The 11047-nt window shown below is 36.5% G+C and overlaps 1 protein-coding gene across 1 annotated transcript; it reads left to right on the top strand.

The window, feature by feature from the left end:
* The first annotated feature begins 561 nt into the window (after positions 1–561).
* On the top strand, positions 562–1835 carry LOC150075476 (uncharacterized). The gene has a single exon (XM_090388784.1). The coding sequence runs from the start codon at positions 771–773 to the stop codon at positions 1560–1562; it is 792 nt and encodes a 263-aa protein (XP_090244910.1). The 5' UTR covers positions 562–770; the 3' UTR covers positions 1563–1835.
* Positions 1836–11047: the final 9212 nt, after the last annotated feature.

Here is an 11047-nt window from a genome sequence, read left to right as displayed (position 1 = left end):
TAAATAAAAAAAAAAGTAGGCAGAATTTTCCAAAAACTTATTTGTTTTCAAGAGCTTTCAGCTTCCACATACTATAGCATCTACACATTTATACCTATACAAATTGTGCAAACAGGTCATGCATAAATTACAACAACCTCATAATGACATATGAGGTTGTTGTAGAATACAATCTATTTTTTAAAAAAAAATTGGTGTTTCATGTGAAGTTAGAAGTTTATTTTAAATACTTATATTTGTTCAAATACTTAGGGAAATATTATCGAATGCCCTCGTGCTGTTTTCTTATTTTAATAATATAGATATCTCTTCTAATAATAAAATATACTTGCAGTTTGTAATTATCATACTTTTTTTTTTCTGCTCTACATATTCTAATCTGTTAATGTGCTTTCAGGAAAAGAAGAAAGACTGAATGTTATGTGAACCCATAGTGACAGAAGCAGATGGAGGCGATGCTGTGTTGCATTTAAGCAATATACCTAACAGAAGAAATTTCTTTAATGCAAAAATTCTCATATATAGGAGAGAAGAAACATGAGAATTTTGTGTTACATAACAAAAAGTTTAACTGTAAAGGTAATATTAGAACTTCCAGAGGCATTTTCCAGTGATTGAATAAAATAAAGCTGTAAAAAATTCACAATCATGAATATGTGAAATATATGAAAGGAAGTTTTCGTTTAGAAGTCATCTAGCAACATTTTTTCATACTCAGGAGAAACACCTTCAGTGAAATGTGGAAGGCATATTCAGCATAATTAATAAAAATGGAGATTTCTTTACTTGATACTGAACAAAAATTTCTTTGTGAAATATGTGGCAAGAGTTTTTCACATTCATATGAACTGAAAAGACACTGTTTGGATCATTCTCGGAAGAAACCTTTTACGTGTGATTTATGTGGCAGGACATTTTCGTGGTTGTCTCATCTAAAAGTACATATAAGGGTTCATACTCAAGAGAGACCATTTTCATGTGAACTTTGTGGAAAGGCATTTACACGATCAACTCATCTGCAGTCACATTTAAAAATTCATACCCAAGAGAAACCTACCCTAGAAAACCCCTTCTCTTGCGAAAAGTGTGGCAACCAGTTTTCACAGTCATGTGATCTAAAAAAACATTTACTAATTCACAATAAGGAGAAACACTTGGATTTGGAAACCACTGAGAAGGAATTTTCAGATACCAGTAATGAGAAGCCTTTCTGTTGTGAAATATGTGGCAAGGTATTTTCACGGTTAGAACATCGAAATGTGCACTTACGTGTTCATACTGGAGAGAAACCCTTTGTGTGTGAAATATGTGGTAAAGCATTTTCACAATCATGTACTCTAAAAGCACACTTACGAGTTCATACTCAAGAGAAACCCTATTCGTGTGAATTATGCAGCAGAACATTTTCACAGTCGAGTAATTTAAAAGCACATTTACGGGTTCATACTCATAATAAACCCAACTCTTCTGAATTTTGTGGCAAGGATTTTTCAGAACCCTCTATTCTCAAAAATCTCTTGTCGGTTTGTACCGAAGAGAAATCGCTCTCTTGTGAAAAGTGAGGCAGCAATCAGTTTTCACATTGTCAAGAAACATTTATTGGTTCACACTGAGGCCCTTGGTTTGGCAGCATATGGCAAAAGTATTTTCATTTTGGAAAATTTCAAAAATCATGTATTAGTTCACACATCACATTCTACTCTTAAACCACAGTTATGAGTTCATTCATGATAGAAGCCATTCACTTGTGAAATATATTGTAAGACTTTTTCACAATCAACTAACCTTAAAAAACGTATCCTGGTTCATTCTAAGAAAGATATATGTCAAGTGCTTTCTCATTTTTGTAATTAAAAAAAAAAATGTGCTTGCAGTGTGCACAATGTGGTGAAGTACTTTTAACCAATGATGGGCATTATTGAATGATTTCATAAATAAATGATTAAACTGATTATTTCAATATTCAAAATAATCAATTATGTGCAAATAATTAGGAATGAAAGTGGAGGGTTTTGATCCCGAGTTATTAAAACTAAAGAGAGAGTGTTCTCTCTCTCTCTCTCTCTCTCTCTCTCTCTCTCTCTCTCTCTCTCTCTTTTATCCCCAATGTTTATGTCACTTTCATAATCAACTAATTTGCATACCAACAATTATTTCGTCTGCGTGTTGTGGGATTTCTTCATCATTCAATTACTGGCCATAATTGATTATTTTGATTGACTTTCGATTATGCCCATCACTACTTTTAACCCAGCAGTGGATTAAAAGTAGCAACTGGTGTGACACCAATGGGGCAGATTCTGCCAAGCCCCAAATTTGAAATTAGAAATGCTTTATTTCTAAAAAAAATAAATTTTCCATTGTATTCTTTTTGGTGTACAAGAATGGTTTAATTTTTATTAATGGATTGCATTATTTAATTTAATAAATAATTCGAAAATTTAAGAATCTTTTATTTTATATATTTGAATATGAAACTTTGTCTCTTTTACCTTGAAGTATAAAAATATTAAGTTCACATAATTGTTGCATTTTGCATAGGCACATATTTCCACTTTTTATATATTTTTGCAATTTTATTAGAATGCTCTTAAACCACTGCAGCTGTTTTGCCCCTATTTTTGTACACCCAGGTATCATCAACCAATATCTAATGCCATACTGTGTAAAAGTGAGCTGTAAATTGATTTTAATTAGGCCAAGTTATGAGGCTAAAGGCATTAAATAAATAAAAGCATGAAATTAAATAAGTACTAATTACTGCCTGTATACATTGATAGATGCTCAACGAGAATTAACACCCATCAGTGTACAAGAAAAAAGCAATTTGCAACACTACTATCTGTTTCTATGAACCTCATACCAGTTTTACATTATGGTAAAGTGTAATGGATAGCATCGAAAGAAGAGGGAGGAATATACCACACTTGTACTTGTGCATTACTTGTATATTGATGGGTGTTGGTGTCCATTGAGTGCCTATCAATGTATATAGGCAGTAATTAGTACTTATTTATTTAGTTTTATTTCATGCTTTGATAAAGTATATTGCGATCACGTAATGTTTAATTAAACAATGGCATTACATCTTTGCAAATATATCAGTATAATAATTTGTCATAAAATCTTCCTATTTATGAAGATTTTATGACAAATTATTATACTGATATGTTTGCAAATATATATATATGTATATGTGTGTGTGTGTGTAAATGTGATAATAAAAGTATATTTAACATATTTCCACCCAAATATAGCTAATTTTGAAGCTTTCAACATCCGACCTAAATACTGGTATAAGGTGCATGCAGACAGATGGTAATTAAGTTAATTACTTCTTATTTAGGCATTAATTGTTATTCACCAGAGAAAGTGACCATCGATGTGTAAAAGACAGCAGTTAGCATCAGTTTTAAATTTAGCTTAAAAAAATAATTCTTGTGTTATCATATTTGAAGCACATAGATTTCTGAATTGCATTGCTTACATTTGTGTTGAGTTATACTATCTAATATCAACTATCAACATTTTACTAGAAAACTAGCTGGACCCATTCCGATTTATGGATGATAAATGTAGGTTTTTAAAATGTAATTTAACATTTACATTAAGATATACTTGGTATGTATTTTATGTCTAACTTCTTGCATTATCACATTTACAGGAGGGGGAGTTAAAAAAGATTTGTATTCACTCAGAAGCAATTGTCATAGAAAGTTCAAACAAACACCATGCATTGCACTTTTTCAACATAGTTGCCAAACAAAATGACACATTTTTGCCGCCTCTCAATACACATCCACAGGCCAGTTTTGCAGAAGTTCTCTGACTGTCTTTCAAACCACAACTCGGCAGCAAAAATTGCATCATCAGCATCAAAATGTTTTCCATGAAGAAAGGACTTCAGTGCTGGGAAGAGGAAGAAATCTGAGGGTGCAAGGCTGGGGGAATAAGCAGGATGTGCCAATATTTCAAACTCACATTTGTGGGTACATCTCACTGCTGCATGCGAGGAATGCACAGGACATTATTGTGGAGCAGATGCACACCTTTTGACCTCTTTCCCCATCTTTTTTCTTTTATAGCAGCACATATCTTTATGAGGAGGTTAGAATAATACAGTCAGTCCTCGTATAACATGATAGTTGTGTTCCTAGAAACCCTTGTGCAATGCAAAATCATGCAATATAAATAACAGGCCTTGTGGAAAAAATAGGGTTAGGTTACTACCACCCAAGATTGCACACACATTTTTAGCCAAAACATTACCAAACAATAAATAATCGTAATAAAATAGGTATTTTGTTACAATTATGTAATAAAATATTGCTAATGCTTTTGCTTCTATCGTAAGCAAACTTGTTCTTTGTTTGATTTATGGAAACATGACAGACGTTCCATCTCTTCCAATTCTTTGTGTCTTGATCAGATGGATTATATTACACTTTGAGTTGTTCCTACCATGAAAGTTGCTTTTATTTTCTCTGCATTCTTTCTAATTGTTCTCGGTGTTGCCTCATTTAGGCCTGTAGCACACACAATATCACATGTTCTTTCATTTTACTCAAAGCATTTCACAAATTTGCATTTTTCTTCTATCCACAGGTGGTAGATGACTTTCTAGGTGGTAGATGACTTTCATCAACCGGTGAAATACCACCACTTTGCTTATTGGAGGCTTGAAGTGGTGAAACCCATGTTTAGTCTCTAGAGCAAAGTTTCCGGCATCCCCCTCCCCCCATACCTATCCTTCAACCCATGCACGGTACTGAGTACTATAGGTTTTGATACCTTTCGTGTTTGGGGTTTTCATAAAAAAAAAAAAAAAAAAAAAGGCAGACTGGCCATAAGCTTTATTGGGGAAACTCTGGTGGGCCGGAGGCTGGTGCGATTTTTGCCATAAACAATATGGCCATAAACACTAGTGTGAGGCCACTACAAGTTTTCCCTAGTAAGAATTTTTGACCCAGTCCTCTTGTCTATCGATATTGCTTTTCTTTTTTTCTCTGAACCTCTAGTATCTTCACCAGGACACTTCCTTTTCACAATTTTTTCAAGTATTTTACTCGTTTATAGTGAATAAACCACAATTACAGTATAAAAAGGACAAAAATGAGGAGGCACGCTTGATACGCATAAAGCTGCATGCCTGTAGCAACTGAATAAACAACATAATGGTAGAAACACACTATATCACCTCATGCGAGCTCACATTTCTGCAGGTTACTACCATAAAACTAAAAAGAATTGCCAGTTGCATTCCTTCTAGTGGAATCTGTTATAAATGGATAGATGAATTCTGTATAATCCAGAAAAGTTTCAATAATAAGTGACATGCAGCTTTCAGGATTAAATGGACCCATTCATCAGCAAATTCTAATGGGATAAAGACTAGAGACAAAATTTAAGATACAGAGTTGTGCTTACAGTGATGTGTGCATGGACACGTGATTAAATATTCAACTACTAGATTTCTGCTCATTGCACGGACGTGTAGATTTGCTGCCAGCATTTATCCAGTTTCAAGATAGTTGCCTCCAAGATAGGGTGTAGCCTCATGCCCTTGCTGCGATTCATAGTTCTTGAATTGCACAAAATGTTAAGCGACTAGCCAGAGGCGGCGAAAGTGTCAGGATTGGTCAGTAATCGCTCTTGGGGTTAAGGTTGTGGTGGGTTGCCTAGAATTGTTCGAGGATTGCAGATTGGTCAACTCACCAACATGAATTGACCTGTCGTGGTCTTGGAAGCGTCTCGAGCTCTCTCCTATGTGGCAGCTGCCACAATCTTTGCAAGTTACACGGTATACCACACCGCTGTACAAAAGGGGGGCAACCAGAATCTTCACGTTACAAACCAGAGAACACAAGCTCCTACCAGGTAGTTGCATGCATTTTATGCGGTATTCCCGGAGGATTTTTGAAATCTGGCCCGAAATGCCCAGATAGTAGGGAATGTAGGCGGTAGACATGTCATGCATCGACGATGGTCTCCGGTGAATTGTGAGCTCTTGCGCTTGCAATAAGCACTTGTCTAATATGTGGGTTGAATAACCACAATTGGCCAGGTTTGTTCTCAATCTGGAAATCTCGGTGTGCCTAGCTTCATCTGAGCTGGAATGGCTCCCAGCATGGGGGAATAGGGTGTGGGGAGTGCTGTTGAGATGGCTAGGGGCGTGGCCCGATCTGTAATTGGTAAACTGCCCTCACCACATAGTCTTACGTTATACTGAGCTTTCCACATGTGGACCCACACGTTTTACCAGGATATCTAAGAATGGAAGGGACCTGTCCACTTTTAACTCTAAAGTGAATTGGATGAACACTGATAATGAATTGATGTACTCCAGTAATGTTGCTTCAGTACCACGTGTGATGGTGAAGATAACATCAACGTATCTGCACCATGTAATAACACGCAGGCGGGTTCAGAAATATCTGTTCTGAGATACTACCTCTTAGTTCTTGTAAGAGTCTAGATTTGTTGTAATCGGCTCTCTTTATTTTGCTGTGAAGATGGGTAATCCACAATTTCAGTTTGCAGGCTGAAGTTGAAACATGCCGATCCACGTAAGTGTTGTTAATGGGGCCTTATAGTGGAAGCCTTTTGGAATGATGCGGTTCGATTTGCACCTATGCGCAAAGTGCAAATGTCTATCACGAGCTACCGAAATGAAGGACTTCTGTAACTGAACGCAAGTACTGTATGCGTTTTGGCCATAAACAGAACGTATGAAAATAAATGAGCCTGTCGTTCTGGATTCCATAGTTTAAGAATAGATGAATTCTGTATAATCCAGAAAAGTTTTAATAATAAATGACAGGAAGCTTTCAGAATTAAATGGGCCCCTTCATTAGCAAATTCTAACGGGATAAAGATGTTAGAGACAAAATTTAACAGATACAGAGTTGTACGAGCAGTGATGCTTGCATGGACACGTGATGAAACATTCAACTACTAGATTGTTGCACTGACGTGTGGATTTGCTGCCTGCTTTTATTCAATTTCAAGATAGTTACCTCCAAGATACGGTGGAGCCTCATGCCCTTGCAGCGATTCATAGTTCTTGAATAGCACGAAATGTTAAGCGACTCTTGCCAGAGGCGGTGGCGAAAGTGTCGGGATTGGTCAATCACTTCGTAATTGCGCTTATGGTGGATCGTCCAGAAGTATTCCACGAATAAACGGGTATTAAACTTGATCTAATTCCATTTGCGATAGCTGGTGATTGTGGGTTTTAAGTTATTATGGTGAAATGTGTTTCCCCTTCACTGAAATCTTCAATCAAAATAAAAAGCATACATTTTCAGAATCTTCTCTTCATTACTATTGTCTTGCGTTCAGTTGGAATGATTCTTACGTTCGACTGCCATTTCTTGTAAACACAAAGGCGAATCGTGCATCAGCGAATTCGTTTATTTTATTTACGTTTATTCGTTTATTTACGACATCGTTCCCCTATTTATAAATCATGTATAATCGAATTCACGTATTGCAAAACACGTTACACAAGGACTGACTGTAAAGCCCTTTTGAAGGTAATCTGTTAGTATCATGCCTTTGCATTTTGTGAAGGAGTAGTAATTCCGCATGCTTCCAATATTTTGAAATTTTTTTAGTTTTGGGATCATAGTGATAGATTCAAGTTTCATCCATGGTGACTAGCCTTGAAAAAAACTCCTTGCTTTTCTTGGCACATCAACAACTTATGTGCACATTGTGTCTTTTCCTTCTTCTAGTAAGGGTCATAAGTCTGGAAACCCATCTAACAGACACTTAGACACTTAATTCATAGGTAACTGTTGATGGATGATGTTGTTTGTAGACCCCTACACTAATTCAGAGTTCTACAGCTAGTTGTTTGGCACTAATACGGCGATTTTCCAGGATTAATGCCTCATTTTTGCAACCCTCTTCTGTTATAGCAGTTTCTGGGCATCCTGAGATTTCTCCATCTCACCGAAGTTCTTCCACGTCTGCGCGGGTAGCACAGGTTATCGTCACTGTCCTCCCCACACCGGGTGAAAAATGCCCCGGTTCGAATCCCGTCGATGACGCGAGGAACTTTAATGGGATTTTTTACTCCATGGCTGAGTTAGTCGGTCTCAGGCTTAGATAGCAAGGTTTTTCCCCATAATCTGGGGTTTTTCGTCCAGACAAATCGACCATAGAACACACGCAATTAACAGACACAGTACGGCAGATGAATTTTATTATTCGGGTGGCCTAAAAATAATAGTTCTTTTTTTTTTTTAAGTTTTTCTACGTTTGAATTGTTTATACCAATGTCTAATGTAAACGTGGCAAAGAAAGTGACATGAGCCCTGTCAGATTCTTTTTGTCCATAATTTTGAACAAAACAGTAGTGCCACTTCACTATTCAAATAAATCTGTATGTTAGGAAGATAGATAGAGTTGCTGCCACCAGTCTTGAATCACTGATTCACGTGCAATGGAAATTGTGCTTTCCGTGGGAGTCATATTCTGCCAGACAAACCACCACCATTGAAGAGTTAAGATTGGCAATTCTAGAAAAAACATTTTTTCATACTAAAATGACGAATGATGAAAAAAGACATTGCAGTAGTTAAAGATAAAGGCATAAGTTTCAGAATAGGGGACTTGGATAGTTTAAGATGCTATATGGCATCTATTAATTGGGTGGATTTCAGAGGCAAATACACTTGAATTATGGAATTCCTTTAAATCAAAAATCACTGAAGCCATGATTGTATACATACCATTAAGAAAATATTGCAGGACGAGGAAGCAAAAATGGATGAATGCGAAGCTGGATGGCAAATAGAGCAGAAAAAGATAGCATGGGACAGAGTGATGAAAAGTACTGAAGCCTACAACAGCTACAAATTGATTTATAATAGTACCACAGATAAGATTTAGAGAGGCCAAGCTGCTTATGGAATGTTGAAAACAGTAATGGCTCAGTATCAAAGCCTAATGGATTCCAATAACAACATTAGTCCTTGAACAGCAGTAGCCATGAATAACAACTACAGGAATTACAGGAATTTCAAAGCAGTATTGCACTGTTTCCAATAACAGTTGTTTGAAACTATGAAATAGTTGTTAGTGTTTTCAACGAGATTACCTTTTATTAGTACTGTAGTAATTGTAGTGGCGTATGATGCAAAACAGTAACCTTATAAATCATCAGCCGAAAAAAAAATGAATAAATAAAACTCCCACATCACTTGTCTATCTGGTCCAATAATTTGTGCAGTCCTTCCTTGAATTTATTCAAACTACCCATTTCAACAACTTATGAAAATTTGTTCCAATGATCAACTACTAACCAGCTTGAAGCCAAACCTCTTCACATCTATATTGCAACCATCCTCAATTTGACCTTATACACCTTCATGTGTAGTCTGAGCAAGACAAACAATATGATCAGCACTGAACTTGGTTAAACCATTCAAAGTCTTGAACACTTCAATCAGATCACATCACAGATGCTTAGTCTCCAGAAGCTGCAGTTTGCAGAAATGAAGCCTTTCTTGGTAAGAACACATTTTGTTTTCTCTTCGCCAATCTCATTTCCCTTCACTGTACCTGTTCCGGCAGACCTACATCCTTCTTAAAATGAGGCCTCCAAGCCTGTAGGCAGTATTCAAGATGGGGCCTAGCCATTGCCTTGACAATGGGATAATCACCTTATCCCTACTAGCGAAGTTCCTATATATTAACAACACTCCATAAGCTGTCGCAGCCTGCCAGCACTGCTTAGAGAACTTCATACCCAATTGCACAATTACTTTCAGGTCTTTTGCATTATCCACTACCATGAGTGTAGTACCACAGAGATGGTACTAGACTCACTTGGATTAAGCTTTAACTATTTCTCTTCCACTTTCTGTTCAGTTATGAAAAATTCAGTTAGCTCCCTATTAGATTTTTATGAACTGGCATTCTCTCCCTTTAAGAACAACACACGCATGAATATAGATGCAAAATACCTATTCAGTTTGTCAACAACGTGAGCAGGATCGTCAACAGTAAAACCAGGACATAAAGTTTACTAATGTGATTCAATCCTTTCCTTCTACTTAATACAGTATGAGTAAAGAAGTTTTTGCTGCTTTTCTTGACACTCTTTGCCAGAGACTGCTTAAGCTGCCTTGGCTTGCCTACCTTTGTGACATGGTTACAGATTAATTTATATCTACCACAGGCTTAAAATATCACCCAATAATTTATATGCATTCCATGCATTTTTCTTCTCTGCCACGAGTCTCATTATACAATCTGACATCCGTTTAGATGTCTTGAACAGTATTTCTTAATTGGTATGAAAATCCTAGTAGCTTCTATGATTATTTCCTTCAATGCTTCCCATTTAGAATTTTCTGGTGGTAACATCATTAGTTGTTCCCACTGTATACAATGTAAAAACTATCTGAGACCACTGTAGTCACCTTTACAGAATCAATAACCCTTCTCTTTACCCTTCATGGTAGTTACATCTTTAAGTAAATCCCACATCAGTCCACTGTGATCATTGTCACCTAGTGGTTCCTTTATCTGCAAATTCTTAATGCATGAATAATCACTACTGATAACCAGATCAAGAGTATTACTCCCTCTGGTTGCCCTTCGAATATGTTGCAGTAGAAAACAACCCTCCAATAAATCCACAAAAATCTTGCTAGCGTGCAAGTGACCAACCAACAAGTTCCAGTCAATATCTGGAAAGTTAAAATCCCCCATTACAAGACATTCTGATTTACTCGCCCACTCTATTTCTCTATATAGTTGTTTGTTTAAATCGTCACTCATTAAGTCTGTAGAACACACCCCTCATTTTTGGTTTCCCAGTGATGTCAACTAATATTTCATTGGTTACCCATATCAACGGGTTGCACTGCTTTAAATTTTATATGCTCCTTAAAAGAAGGCGCTGACTCTCTTTAAAAATTACAGTTGTGAATTGCAGGCTCCGAAAGAGCGATAAGTGTTTGCTATTTTATTTACCTAATTGTTATTTTATATTGTACTTGATAAGCAGCCTTATAGTTCTAGTTAAGCTGGT

Source organism: Mastigoproctus giganteus, chromosome 14, assembly GCF_048544385.1.
Source record: "Mastigoproctus giganteus isolate SK-2022 chromosome 14, ASM4854438v1, whole genome shotgun sequence".
NCBI lineage: Eukaryota > Metazoa > Arthropoda > Arachnida > Uropygi > Thelyphonidae > Mastigoproctus > Mastigoproctus giganteus.
Note: the sequence above shows the minus strand (reverse complement) of the source record. Positions and strands in the feature narration are given on the sequence as shown.